The sequence below is a fragment of the Sus scrofa genome, chromosome 9, assembly GCF_000003025.6.
Source record: "Sus scrofa isolate TJ Tabasco breed Duroc chromosome 9, Sscrofa11.1, whole genome shotgun sequence".
In the NCBI taxonomy this organism is placed as follows: domain Eukaryota; kingdom Metazoa; phylum Chordata; class Mammalia; order Artiodactyla; family Suidae; genus Sus; species Sus scrofa.
Window position 1 is genome coordinate 4196977 of NC_010451.4, and position 14931 is coordinate 4211907.

Below are 14931 nucleotides of genomic sequence, written 5' to 3' on the forward strand. Positions count from 1 at the left end.
CTCTACCAAAGTCAAAGCATGAACTGTTCATGTCTGAGCGTAAAGAAAAGGAGGTATGGAGAAGCTGGAAGAATCCATTCTCTTCCTGAAAGGGCCGTATATTGATTATTTTCTCTATACATTTTCCTTTCATTCTGGGAGAAAAATCTGTCCTGGGTTCACTATTTTCCTCGTCTCCCTTGTTTCACTTCAATGCATTTGGAAGATTTTTTTTTTTAATTTTTCAATTACTATCTCAGATTTGTAAGAATCATGAAGTTTGCAGTGAAAATTGAAGTTAGAATCTCTTTAAGTTGAATTTAAAGCCAACAAAATTAACATAGTGGTTTTTAACACTCAATCCTATGCATACTTACATAAACACATAGCAAGTTCTCCGCTCACTATCATATTTTATAAAACCTGACAATGATGTTACAAGAATGTAAAATTGCAGGTCAATTTCTTTCATTAGACAGAGACCTAAACACGTGTTAGCAAACACAAATCCAGCATTGCATGTGAAGAATAACAGTGGTTTATTTCAGAAATTAGTGTTAGATTTAAAAACTAAATCAATATACTCCAATAACAGAATTAAAATGACGTGATTATCACGATAATTAGAGACAGTATCTGTGGAAATTCAATTTTCCATTCAGTAGACAAAGTAGTATCATATTAATAGAAGAGATTTTCCAAAGAAAAACCTCCATCAAATACCATGCTTAATGGTACTTAGAGGTTGAAAGCTACCCCTCTCCCATCTCAAGTTCTAGACTTCATCTGTCAAGGATGTTCACTCTCGCCATTGGGTTACTCAACTCTAGCCCTGAGTCAATACGTGTTCAAAGGGGAGAGAGTGAAAACACAGGAAACCAGAAGGTAAGAAAGGAGAGACTCTGATGCCGACGAGCCTCAGGGCAGAAGGGTACTGCTGGGGTGTGGGCGAGAACCGGAGAATGTTCAAGAGCTTGGGCGACGCAGGGTCATTGGGACCACACAGTTGCAAGGATTAAAATACGGACAAAGAGTGGAGGGGAAGTAGTATTTGGAGAAGGTGTAGATGGGGAAGCCATGGTTGGTGACGTTGTAGAAGGAGACCGTGCCGGCCTCGTAGTCTAGGAACACGCCCACCCGGCGGGGAGGCACAGTCATGGAGAGCAGCAGCGAGGCAGACGAGTCCTCGTAGGCCCTGTATTCGTGCTTCCGGTGTAATCCAATCACCCAGTATCCGCTCTGAGGTTGGTATCTGGAGTAAACGTTCCGACCTGCGGCAAACTGGCTGAAGGAGAACGTGGGTGCCATCGCATCGCTGCACACCCCCAGGATCCAGTCGGTCTTCTTGGCCACGTCCACCTCCCAGTAATGCTTCCCCGAGGAGAAGTGCCGAGAGCCCAGGACGCCACAGCCGTAGTGCTCGTCCAAGCGCGACCCGGACTGCTGGGCGCCCACAAACCTCACCTGCCTCCGGTTCTTAGACAGGACGAGATTTAAATTGGCCGTGTGTGGATTCAGAGTCACGTCCACTGTGGGGGAAGGGACAGCATCAGCGGGTGAGGGTGGGTACCTGGGTCTTCTGACTGAGAAGAGGAGGCCCAGGATGTGGGTGGGAGGAACTGGAGCTATGGGGTGGCTGGGGAGCTGGAGGGCAGAACAGCGTCTCACAGCTGAGGGGGTGGGGGTATGTTTGGGGAAGAGGAGAACCTGACAGCTCAAAGAGGCCATGGTGTCTACTCACCCCAGTAGCTCTGGACATCTGTCAGCTCTGTAACAATAAAGGGTCAATCACGTTATAAAGAACCAGCGTCTCAGGTCTGCAGGTTCTCTGTCCTCTTACCTGTCTGAGGGGTGTGGCAGGGAACTCTGCAGGGATGTGAGCTGGCCATTTCACTTGCCCATCAGCATAAAGATCTTATCTTCTTCAGCAGACTGTTTTCCTCCCGCTCTGACCTCCCTCTCTGCCACTGTTCCCAAGTACCCTCTGTTCTTTCTGTTTCTTACCACTACCATTATCCCCCATCCAAACTCTACTCTCAGAATCTCCTCACCTCTAAACACTCGCAGCATCTTTTTCAGATCTGGGGCTCGAAACACACTCTTCAGCTTGGTGGGGAGAGCTTCTGGCTTCTTCAGGGTCCAGAATTCACTCCTAGAGAGAGCAGACATCGTGAAGCTCCAACACCGCTAATCTTGGGTGCCTCTAACACCTGTTTCCCTCTTCTCCCAAGCCCATTGGTGAACTTCAACGTTCTTTCCTGGAGAAAATTAGCAAAGAGCACTGACATCAGAGCCAGAAGACCTGGACTAAAAACTAGCTTCTGACCATCTGTGTGAACAGTGATAAGATTTTCGTTCTTTTTTATGGCCGAGTAGTATTCCATTGTGGATATACACCACATCTTCATCCATTCATCTGCTGTTGGACACAGATTGCTTCCACATCTTGACCATTGTTAATTGTGCTGCAGTGATCATTGGGGTGCCTTTTGCATAGCATAGGGAATATAGCTGATATTTTATAGTAACTTTATATGGAGTATATTCTATAAAAATATTGAATCTCTATGCTGTACAGCTGAAACTAGTATACTCTTAGAAATTACCTATACATCAATTTAAAAGAAAAAGTTAGGCTTTATCTCTCAAAGCCTCATTTTAATTTCTACAGTTTGTTGTTGCTTTGAAAAATATGATAATTTCCCCTGCTTTCTCTGCATCCTAGAGACTGTATAATATCAAAGAAAATAATGGCTTGGAAATCCTTAGCCATCTCTAAAAAAGATATAAAATATTTCAAATGTTACTGCCCTCTTAGAGGGTCTATAGGCATCTGTGTTGGCAGCAGAGCACCCGAAGCTGCTGCTGGGGCTTGGAGAGTATCAGGTGAGGGGCTATGAAGTCTGTGGTTTAGGTCACAGGGCCTCGCAGAGGCCGAGGGAGAACGACAGCCTCTCAGGATTCCTGGTCTCTGGGAGTGTCATGCCAGCTGGAGTGTTAGACCTCAGGCTCCAGGGCACATGGGTTTGTGAGGTACCAGGTGTGTGGGCAGCTGTAGGGTCTCTTCGATGAGTGAAAGTCTGGAGGATGTGATAGAGGAGAGGACACGTTCTTGTCCCAGGACCAGGGCCCCTCCCTGCAAGGTCTCGGGCCTGTGATTTTACTAGAATTAAACGGACTCCGAGGAAAATTAGGAAACCAGGTGTGCATGGTTTCAAAGATGGGAGAGAAAAGGGAATTTAAGTAGATGTCCCAAGAGCTGATGTCTAGACCTCGGGGGTGGGGGGAATCCAGATGGAAAATTCCTCTCTGACAAAGCCCGTGGGCCAAGAAAATCCCTGAGTATTTAGAGGTCGCTGTACACTACTGGAGGCAGGTACAGAGGTGTGCAGAGAGGGAGGGAGGTCCGTCAAGAGGTAAGGGGGTGGGGGGTGAAGGACACCACTGTCCCCATCCAAATTCTCCTCCCATAGAAACCCAGCTGTGCCCTTTGCTTGGGGGCCCCCCAAGCTCTCAGGACAAGGAGCTCAAGTCGGCAGCGTCGTAAATCTGCTCTGTGATGTTTTGTTTCCTTTCCCACTGACCACAAGCCAATCCCACCGCATCTCCTGTCCACCCGAGGGCTCCCGCTCGCGTTCTACACATACCTTTCCGCGACATCCCTCACATCCTAGGGAAGAAAGAGACAGGTTAGGTCTCGCAGTGACGGGCCTTGTCTTGTAACCCAGCCTCATCCACATCCCTCATCCCACCCCACCTCCCCGTGATGCGATGGGGGTAGAGACGGTCCCCACACGGAGGCTGCAAAACAGAGGTGACCCTGATACTAGGGCCCAAGAATAAGTAAAGGAATTATTATCCCACCAGGAAACAGAGCAAGAGGAAAGCAAGAAAGCAAACAGAAAATAAGAAACAGCCTGAAGCTTCCAGAATGTCGCAAGGTACATCCTGCCGCAACGCCACCATCACATTCTTCACTCTGTGAAGAGAACAGCTGCTCAGATTCCAGCTGCAGTTTAAGCCTCTCCATCAAACCTCTTTGGACGTGATCGCTTGTGCCCTCTGGACCTCAGGACACACACAGACCACAGCCCATTCTTTGTGCCTCAAAAGACCTGTTCAAACTTCTATTACAGCATGTTCAATGGTTCTGCCCCAGAGAAGAGTCAAAGCAAAGAAGGGAGAAGAGGTGGTGATTACATAAAAAAAAAAACCTCAAAGCACTTGAGTTTGGTACATGTCTGCTTGGGACTAAGCTGGGTCACAAGAACCTGACCAATCCCAGCGGAGTATCGGCGACAAAAGGTGCTTAATGACCAGTGATTCTCAACAGCGGGCATTTGGCAATGTCTGGAGGGTGTTTTGCTTGTCACAGCTGGTGGGACGCTACAAGCATCTCGTGGGTAGAGGCCAGGGATCCTGCTAAACATCCTACAATGCACAGGGCAGCCCCTCACAGCAGAGAATGTACCAGCCCCAAAGATCACAAGTACCACGATTGAGAAATGCTGCTTTAGGAGTTCCCGTCGTGGCGCAGTGGTTAACGAATCCGACTAGGAACCATGAGGTTGCGGGTTCAGTCCCTGCCCTTGCTCAGTGGGTTAACGATCAGGCGTTGCCGTGAGCTGTGGTGTAGGTTGCAGACGCGGCTCGGATCCTGTGTTGCTGTGCCTCTGGCGTAGGCCGGTGGCTACAGCTCCGATTAGACCCCTAGCCTGGGAACCTCCATATGCCGCGGGAGCGGCCCAAGAAATAGCAACAACAACAACAACAAAAGACACAAAAGACAAAAAAAAAAAAAAAAAAAAGAAATGCTGCTTTATAAAACATCACTCCAGGAGCTCCTGTCATGGCTCAGCAGAAACGAATCTGATTCGCATCCATGAGGACACAGGTTCGATCCCTGGCCTCATTCAGTGGGTGAAGGATCCGGCATTGCTATGAGCTGGGGTGTAGGTCACAGACGTGGCTCAGATCCCATGTTGCTGTGGCTGTGGTGTAGGCCAGCAGCTGTAGCTGATTCGACCCCTAGCCTGGGATCCTCCATGTGCCTCGGGCGCGGCCCTAAAAAGACAAAAAAATAAAAATAAATAAATAAAACATTGCTCCATATAATAGATCTTCTGCATAGTATCGAATTTCTTTATACCTAAGACATTAAAGTGAGACATTCATTTAGCAGGTGTGCTTTTAATTATCCTAGGCTGTATCCATGAGTTCTGGCTGGCCAATAGGAAAAAACCAGACAGGGTCAAAGGAAGATTTTGTTCTTTCCATCACCAGGATAGGAATCCCATGTCGGGAGGGAGGGCAAGTTAGTCTCTCTCTGTCTTGCCTCTCAGGCTGTGGGTCCTTTGCAGCCCTTACCTGCAGCAGCTCCGTCATTGACCCCTGACACCGGCGCTCCAGGTCTGAGATGAGCTCTCTCAGGGACTGGCTCTGCTGGAGCAGCTCCCCCTCAGCTTCTGCGATGACACTCAGGCCCTTCCTCTCCTCCTCCTCCAGCTTCCTTAGCTGCCGTTGCTCCTCTTTGTCCAGGATGCTTCTCAGCTGGTCAAACTGCTTCTGGATCCTGTGTCTCTCGGGCTCCATCTGATTCTTCAGGAACAGAGAAGAGAAAGAGGCTGGTCTGTTGAGCTGAGGGTCTCCTGTGCCAGGGGTGAGGCGGTGGGCTCAGCACTGCTTTCCCGGCAGGTCTCAAGAGCGGAGGAGGAGGAATGGGGGAGGAATTCCTGCGAAACCTCTTTCTTCCTTCTATTCTCGCATTAGCTCCTCCCAGACCCCGGGCCCAGGCGGCCTTTTCTAGGCTTCCTACAGAGATCGTGATTCCCGGGTGAGCTGTAGACTCCAAGCGTCTCCCTGGCCTCTGAGGTGTCAACATCAGCTACTCCTTCCAGTTTTGAACTTGAACGTAGGAATGACTGGCCTGGGCTGACGGCTCAAAGCTGTAGCACAAGGTCCAGGATCAAGACTTAGGGAGCCGCCCATGGCCATGGCTCCTCTCTACGTGACTGTCTTTAAAAACCTAGATTCCCTCTGATGTGTTCATTTTCTAACTTCCTCTTCTCTCCCCCTGGTTCTGCACTAAGAGAAATACCCTCAGTTGGAAGTGTTGCCATGAAGACCAGGCAGGAAGAAGCTTGTCCGGTCAAATCAGGGAACAGACAGGACCAGGCCTTTGGCTCCCCTGCCCCAACTCACATCCCAGGACTGCTTCGGAAGAATCTCTCTTAGGTCCCACTGTGGCTCAGCGGGTTAAGAACCCAACAGAGTCTCCGTGAGGACGCAGGTTCAATCCCTCGCCTCGCTCAGTGGGTTAAGGATCTGGCGTTGCCGTGAGCTGTGGTGTAGGCCAGCAGCTGCAGCTCCGATTTGACCCCTGGCCTGGGAACTCTCATGTGCTGGGAGTGCAGCCCTAAAAAAATAAATCAATAAATTTTTAAAAAAGGAAGTATCTCTCTTACCTTCCAGGATGCTCTCTTCTCTCTGATAAGAGCGGCTAGTTTCTCAGCTTCCTGCTGCTCTTGCCTCAGCTTCTTCAGAGACTCCTGAAACCTCTCCTGGAAGAAATGCACCCAGTCGATCAGGGTCGTGTCAAATCGGTAGAAATAGAAGGAATGGGGTAGGGGTCATGCGGACCTCAGAAGTCTCGCTGGGATGGAAAACGGAGAAGGCCAATGTTATCTTTTACAAACAGGGGATGGAAACCAGTGGGAACAGCAGGAATGCTCTTTTCTCAGGGCACAGAACCTGACCAGGAACGACTTGAAGTCTTTTTTTGGGGGGGGGGGCTGCACCCACAGCACAGGGAAATTCCAGGCTAGGGGTCTAATCCGAGCTGCAGCTGCCAGCCTACACCACAGCCACAGCAACACAGGATCCGAGCCGAGCCGTATCTGTGACCTACACCACAGCTCACAGCATCACCGGATCCTTAACCCACTGAGCGGGGCCCGGGATCGAACCCGCACCCTCGTGGATACTAGCTAGGTTTGCTACCACTGAGCAACCACAGGAACTCCCACTTTAAGTCCTTTAAGCCCCCTGACAACACATCCCCCGCACTCAACCTGCCCACCCCTTACTGGCCCCCAGCAGCATCCGCTATTCAGGCAGATCTGGAGCAGTGAGAACACGGTAACGTTTCTACTCGAGGTGGCTCTTTGTAGGTGCATCCTCTAGGAAATGGGACGAGATGACCACAGAGACGTGAGGTGAGGGCGTTAGGAAATGTTTCAATCTGCGAAGGGGTCTGTTCCTTCCCGCCGTCCCTCCTCCGGGCCCACCTGGTACTCCTGGGCCACCTCCTCCATGAGGAACGTGTGGTGGCCACGGTGCTCCTGGGCCCGCTCGCAGAGCCAGCAGATGAGCTGGCCGTCCTCCCTGCAGAAGAGCTGGAGCTTCTCTCCGTGGTGCGCACACAGGATCACCTTCAGCTGCGTCCCTGAGCCCAACACCACCTCCCGGAGCCTCTCGGCGATGTTGGCCAGGTGCCGATTGGGCCGCAGGTTCCCAGGCCGGTAGCGGGTCTGGCACACGGGACAGCTGCTCTCCCCTCCCTGGTCCATCCTCCACTCCTCGCTGTTCTGCGTGATGCAGGCTTGGCAGAAGCTGTGGCCACAGTCTATGCTCAGGGGGTCCGTCAGGAGCTCCAGGCAGAGGGGGCAGGTCACCTCCTCTTGGATGTCCACCAGGACTGCCGACGTCATCGTAGCCACTCTTCCGGCCCCTGCCTGCCCAGCCCTGGCTTCGAAGGTGCTCCTTGCGTATAGAATCCTGGGCAGATGGGCAAACAAAAGAGGGTTCCGGTGAGAAACAGGGGAGGCAAAGGGAGGCTGACTGTTCTGGATAAAGAGGCCAAACACCCGGGGTAACGAGAGCATCTCATTCCAACTTCAAACCCGCTCTTGCCCTGCTCATATCAGACATTAAATCAGAGCAACGATTTCCTTTGAATCCTCCTGGTAAAGGGACACACCGAGGCCCTGGAGAGAAGTGGCCTTGGGTGAGCTGCCAGCTGTTAACCTTTTCTCAGTCCACCAAAACACTGTTTTTTTAGGCCCGCACTCACAGCATATGGAAGTTCCCAGGCTGGGGGTAGAATCAGAGCTACAGCTGCCGGCCTACACCACGGCCACAGCAACGTGGGATCCAAGCCTCATCTGCGACCTACACCACAGCTCTCAGCAACGCTAGATCCCTAACCCACTGAGCAAGGCCAGGGCTCAAACTCGCATCCTCATGGATACTAGTCAGGTTCATTTCCACTGCGCCACAGCGGGAACTCCCATATTCTCAATGTTCAAAGCACCAGGACACGCTGCTGCTTCGGGCGTTTTTGCTCTTGCTGCAAGGAAGACCCTAGGACCTGCATGGCTTCATTAACTCTCTCTTTACATGCGCCCTTCTCAGAAGGGTCTGCTTTGTCAAGCCTGGCCAAGGCACGGCCCCCCAAACCATCACTCTGAATATGCTTAGCTGCTTAATTTTTCCTCTTACCACCATTTAATATGTATCTTTAATGTACGAATCCTGCCACTGGAAGGTAAGCTCCATGAGACCTTTTTTGCCCATCATTGAACTAGCTCTGTGCCCAACACACAGGTCCTTAGCTTCCGAGGACGAAAACCCTAGAACCTCCTGGTCCCTCCAGAGGGTTAGATCTTTCTCGTGGGCATCTTCACCCTCTGTGCCGTCACGCTGGCACTGCTCCCCAGGAGCTAATCTCCAAGACCTAGGGTAAGACTTATTGTGAAGACACGGCTACCTCCGAACAGCTCTGTTCACGTGGAGCCCTTTCATCTCTCAAGGTCGCCTTCCCAGAAAAAGGCAAAGAAACAACAATGACCCCAATAAGGTGATGGCGCATCCTGAGAACTAACACTTCTTACAACCCGTTGTGATTTAGACACCGCACTGCCCTTTCTCCATCCCTCACAGGAAAACTCCCAACAAATAAACTAAGAATACACTTTTGACCTTTTGTTTTTGTTTGTTTGTTTGTTTTTGTTTTTTTTTTTTTTTCCCACTGTACAGCAAGGGGGTCAGGTTATCCTTACATGTATACATTACAATTACAGTTTTTCCCCCACCCTTTCTTCTGTTGCAACATGAGTATCTAGACATAGTTCTCAATGCTATTCAGCAGGATCTCCTTGTAAATCTATTCTAAGTTGTGTCTGATAAGCCCAAGCTCCAATCCCTCCCACTCCCTCCCCTCCCATCAGGCAACCACAAGTCTCTTCTCCAAGCACTTTTGACCTTTTGATAAAGAAATAGGGACATTGAGTGGTTTTATAAAATCACACGTGTTAGAGTTGATAACATGTATACAGGTTGCTAACAGGTATAACTTAACATGTCCAGTCCTACTTCAAAGCCATGCTCTCAACTTCCTAACTTTAACCAAAGACAGTTGGTGGTAAAGGCTGGTAAAAAATCAGGCACGACCTTGCTTTGGGAGAAGAGCTTTCACCAGGCCTGGCAACACCTGATGGGAGCCTTCGGGAGCCCATGTCAGGGGGTAGGGGGAAGAGGGCACAGGTGAGGCAGTCGAGGCCACATATGTTCTCGCGATAGGAAGAGTCCGCAGAGAAAACACACAAGGCGGAAGTAAGCAGAAGGGATGGCTGGGATGAGGAGGTCTTATGGCATCTGGGGAAAGTATTTTGGAATCACTAATAGGAGAAAAGTGTACAAATGGGAGGAAAAAAAGAATCAAGTTTTGATACCTTACCATGTGGACCAGCCTTGAAAACATGATGCTACGTCAATGAAGCCAGACACGAAAAGTCACATATATGTATGATTGGAGTGTGCAAATTTGTAGGAAGTAGAGTCATGGTTGCCAGGGGTTTGTGGGAGAAGGAATGGGGAACAACTGCTAATGAATTTGGGGTTTCTTTGGGGGGGCAATGAAAATATGATGGAATTAGTGGGGCTGGTCAACATTTGTAATCTTTTCCCAATTGTATACTTTTATAGGGTGACTGATACGGTATGTGAACTATATCTCAGTTTTAAATAATTGTCTCAGAGGAAATTAAGAGGAAGGGGAGGCTACCTTGTCCCTCGTGGTTCAGAGGCCTCCCAACCCGCAGCTTTTACACGGGCGCCTACGGCAGAGGATCTAAGAGTCAAGCCCAGGGCTATGGCTGGTTTGGGGAGATGAGGGTGGATGAAACTAACACTCTACAAGGACGTGAACCATGCGGGGCTTGGGCAGGAAACGCATCCATCTGGAACACGCGGCCAAAGATAATCACTATTCATGTGGGCAAGCATGCATGCATGGGGGTTATTTGTTTCAAGGGACAGCGGAAGGTAGACAATAATTATAGAGACTATTTTCTGATCACTTTGTATGTGGTGGGCAATAGCTGAACTCTTCACAGCTCTTATATAACCTAACCACAAATAATTCTATCAGATGAATTTAATAACCCCTACTTGACAGATGTGAAAAGTGACTGCTTTAGAAGGGATTTAATGACCAAGAGTCTCAAAAGGAATAACTGACAAAGCAAAGGTTATAATCCAGTTTTATGCAAGCGCAAACCTCAGGTTATTAACCACTCTAAGGTCTAATGCAGGGGGACCTGTCTGGTCCTTACAAGAAGCAAGTGTCCCCTTCAGGCCCCACATCACTTGCAAGGGAGTTCGGGTCACACAGTGGCTAAGAGCTTGTTTCCTCCCATAGCCTGACAGGTACCTGTCTCATTTTTTTAGCTGCATGGATTCAGCAGGCTAGTTCCCCTTCCTGGCATTGGCAGGCTTCCTACAGCTCTTTCTGAGTTCCCTGAAGGCTCCTTCTCCAGCCCCATTCTGCTTCATTCCTGATGGCACAACCCCAGGCCTCAGGCTGCATTAATTTCCCTGGCAGCAAGAGGTGAGAAAAAGCACTGGCGCTGGAGTCTGAATCCCAAATGCATCTGTCTCTCGTTCTGAAACCGTGGGGTGATGCCTGACCTGAGATGTGGTTTAATCCTGCGTGTACTACTGAAAACCATCCCTTCCTTACGGCGGCGTTGTGATACATTATCCGAGCCAGTGTGTAGCCGAGTCTCAATAAAAACCACTGGTCACAACACTGATACTGCCCTCGCTCCTCAATCCTTCAGTGCTCTGCCCTCTTTTACCGTGAGGGAAAGAGCCTCATCAGTATTTTCACCAGGAACAGGCAAAGAGCAAAGTCTCGTAGATGGATAGCTCTATATAAATATTTGTTATAACAAGAAACATCACTTTCTCACCCCCCGTCATATCTCCTTCCTTCTTTTGGACCTAGAAGGAAAAGCCACTCTTTTCAGGTCATAATATGATGTAATAAGATGGCATTTAAGGAAAACGCGAGATAGCAGGACCTGACCCAGGAGTCTCTGTGTGCCCGGCCTAAGGCTCAGTTAAAGCTAGTAGCTTCTCCAACAAGACAGCTAAAGATGTCAGAGATATTTCAATTTCTTCTTCCTTTCCTTCCTCCTTCCTTCTCTCTCTCTTTCTTTCTTTTCACTCTTCCAGCATTGCATCACTCTAATTGGAATCCATAAGCTCTCTTTGCCCAGCTGAGGTCCACCAAAGAAATGCCAGCTGATAAACACACTGCCCAGTTGAAGGCACCTTACCACCCCTGGTCCCAGCTGTGACGCTAGGGTACAGGATAAGCCACAGAATGGCTGAGAGCACGTATAATGCCTTAATTTTTCTTTGTCCGGTTCCCTCGCAAAGGCAGGTGGATGATATGGCCTTGAGTGCAGATACTGAAGTGGTCCAGGGAGGCCAAGGAATTCTGCATCAAAAGCGCCACTGAACGCCGAGGCTGCCCGTTGGCAGTGAAGAACACAGGCCTGTCAGCGAGGCAGCAGAAGGGGAGCTGAGGTTACGCCAAGGTGAGTGTTGCTTTGCAGAAACTAATCATTACATTGCAGAAAGTTCCCACCAACAAAAGGCTACAGTGCATTCCGATCAACAAGATACCGCACTGAGAGCAAACAGCCCAAACTGCAAAGGAGTTTGCAGTGTTTGGCAACCTGGAGGAACCTGTACTACATGGAAGCTCAAGCCTGCCCTTTGTGGCTACACCTGCTCCCAAGCAGACAACTTCCCTGGCAGGGATGTTTGGGGACCCCGTAACCTGAGCGCTACCTCCCTGTGTCCTTAGCGCCCCCCCACCCCCGTGTCCGCTTACTAGTCACGAGTAAGAAGTGCTTCACTTTTAATTTAAAGTACTTGCAGTTGAGTTCCCTTGTGGCACAGCAGGTTAAGGATCCCATGTCATCACTGCAGCGGCTTGGGTCGTGGCTGTGGTGCGGGTTCAATCCCTGGACCCTGGCCTGGGAACTTCTCGTGCCACAGCAGCAGCAAAAAAACATACTTGCTGTGTCCACTGGCTATGCACCCCAAGTGACAGACCCATCCAGTCTGTAACAGGTCCTATGATTTGCACACATTTTCCCCTCTTGCGGGCATTATAGGATTAAAACATCAAACTGCCTGCTAGTTACAATAGGCTCTTGCAGAAGAAAGGGCCTGAGAAGGTCTCCCGACTAAGACAACAGTCTGTGAGCCACAGCAGCGCTGAGCGGAGTGAGTACCAGGCATGGCTGTGGCTCTAGTGAGCTGAAGACACCACCTCAAGGCATGCTACCAAGCAATAAAGTGGACATACTGATGCATACAACAAAATACTTCTCAAAAGCAATATGCAAAGTGAAAGAAGCTAGACAGCAAGGATAAGCCACTGTATGATTCCATTTTTATAAAATCCTGAAAAAGACAAAACTACTTGAAATCAGATGAGTGGATACCAAGGCCCAGAGCTGTGAGAAGGCGGTGAATTGCAAAGGGGCACAAAAAAATTGGGGGGGGGGATGAAAATGCTCTTATACATCATGATGGTGTTGGCTGGACAACTGTACACAAATCAAAACACAGAACTCTATGCCTAAAATTGCTAACTTACTAAATGTAAATTATAAGCTAACCAAACCAAACAAGCAAAAAAGAAATGCCATAAGGACAACTGAGGCTTGGTTTTCTGATGTCCTAAACACAAATTAAAACTGTGTTATCAAATATGATAGCCACAAGTAGCCACGGAGTCCTTGAAATGTGGCTACAGACATGGGATGTTTTACGTAAAAAATATACACCAGATTTCAAAGATGTGTTAGGAAAAAAATAATTTTAAATATTTCATTAATAAATTTTTTTTTGTATCAATTACATGCGCTAAATATATTTTGAAAGCATGGAGTTATATTAAAAATCCATTTCATCTACTTCTTTTTAAAGGAGACCAATAAAAAATTTTAAAGTATATATACATATATGCCTGTTATTTTTCTACATTTCTTTTCCATTGGATGCTCTGTGTAGGTTATCCAAGGCACAAAGATTCTTGAACAGAAGATTGAGTAAGAGTTACTGTCTCATGTCCAAGGGTTGAGGCTGGGGAAAGAAGGAGGGGAGCAGAGTGGGCCCACTCCAGTTGGAAAGCTTTCTTGAGTCAGCCCTGCCCTCAGGCCTCCAGGCCCTAGACCACCGGCCACAGCTAAGCCCAGCCCAGAGGACATGTGACAATCCCCAGGAGTCCCAGACTAAGGCCCAGTCTGCAGAGCAGTGGGGGTTGGCAGAAAGAGTCTAGCCGGTGAGGTGTGCAGACCCCAGAGCCTGGGGGAAAAGCCCTGAAGGTCAAATTAGCAAATGAAAGAGGCCAAGTTCAAGACCGGGTGGGACCCCGTCAAGTCAAAAGCAGAAGAAGGCTAAGGTCACGTGGTCTGCTAACCTGCTAACCAGCCTCGTCGGCACCCAGGGGAGTCTTTGTGCGAACCTCTCTGCCTCACAGAGACCAGTTCAGTGTCTGCACTTCAGTAAGATCTCCAGTTGATCCGTATGCACATTCGAGCGTCAAAAGCACTGTCTTAAATAAGTGAGCCTTCTTCCCAGATGAAAGCAATTTAGGGTGCAAGCTAGAAAATGGGGTGAAGTGGGAGCGGAGGGCTAGAGAATGCACTGATTTTTAGCTCTGAAGCATCTCTTAGAATGGGAGCTGACAATTCCTATTAAAATGGCTTTAAGTATAAAAGCCAGTGACTGGGTGGGGGTTACTTAACACCAGTCGAGGCAAGAGGCTTGGAAGGGAAGTTAGAAGTAAGATGGGCAGGACTGCCCCCCGCCCCCCACTCCCCTGCTGGGAGCTCTCTTGAAAGTACAGGAAAAACTTTACCAGCTGGCAATGCCATTCAGAAGTGATCACGCTGAGGCAATAATACATTTTGTCCTTGGGTAAGTTTATGTTCCACTTTAACCTATTATTTGGAATTGATGCTCTGTAAATATTTAAATCGGAAGGAACTTAGCCTCGATTTTTTCTGACCTTCAAAGGAATCACTACCTCATGCATTCTAACCTTATAATGATTTAATAACTTTGCAAATTCTTAAAATGTTGTCCTGTGCAGGTTTACTTCTCCCTGCGTGTTAGATAATCCACTAGCCGAGGGGGTTTTAGGATAATAAAATTATTAGCATTTTTTTTCCTACACTTCTGATCGTCCACTTGGAATTCCTAATTTTAAAACTTGTATTTTAACATGTTTTAGATGTCAGAAGCCGTCGTACTCTCCTTTACCATAGAGTGTTTTTACATATTTTATTCCCTATTCTAGTCTTTCAAAAATTGCTTTTGTTTTGCAATTTTTTTAATTAGGCATCGAGTTTGTCAATAATAACTTAATAATTTGAGTATTTACGATTTTTCAGGCACTTTCCGGTGCGTTTAAACCTCCATCTCACTTAATCTTCACCAAAACTCTAGAATATAAACGACTCTGTCCATTTTATAGGTAGAAGAAACTGAAGCTCAGAGGTCTAGCAGCAGGTAGGGGGCACACAGCCAGCGTTTAAGTGTCAAGGCAGATTCTGAACACGCTCTGACCAGAGCACCCACGCTCTG

At 48.4% G+C, this 14931-nt stretch overlaps 1 protein-coding gene across 1 annotated transcript; it reads right to left on the reverse strand.

Annotated features, from left to right (window-relative positions):
- Positions 946 to 7712, reverse strand: LOC100622028 (tripartite motif-containing protein 6). The gene is made up of 7 exons (XM_021062360.1): positions 7266 to 7712; positions 6444 to 6539; positions 5347 to 5577; positions 3627 to 3649; positions 2031 to 2131; positions 1721 to 1747; positions 946 to 1508 (listed from the first exon to the last, which is right to left on the reverse strand). The coding sequence occupies exons 1-7, from the start codon at positions 7686 to 7688 to the stop codon at positions 946 to 948; spliced, it is 1464 nt and encodes a 487-aa protein (XP_020918019.1). The 5' UTR covers positions 7689 to 7712.

Bases quoted from the DNA above. Each gene is read 5' to 3' on its own strand.
- LOC100622028 (XM_021062360.1), bottom strand. From the start codon at position 7,688: ATGACGTCGGCAGTCCTGGTGGACATCCAAGAGGAGGTGACCTGCCCC. The intron at 6,540-7,265 runs GTGGGCCCGGAG...CATTTCTTCCAG, and splicing joins AGGTGGCCCAGGAGTACCAG to GAGAGGTTTCAGGAGTCTCT. The intron at 3,650-5,346 runs GTAAGGGCTGCA...TTTCTTCCCTAG, and splicing joins CAATGACGGAGCTGCTGCAG to GATGTGAGGGATGTCGCGGA.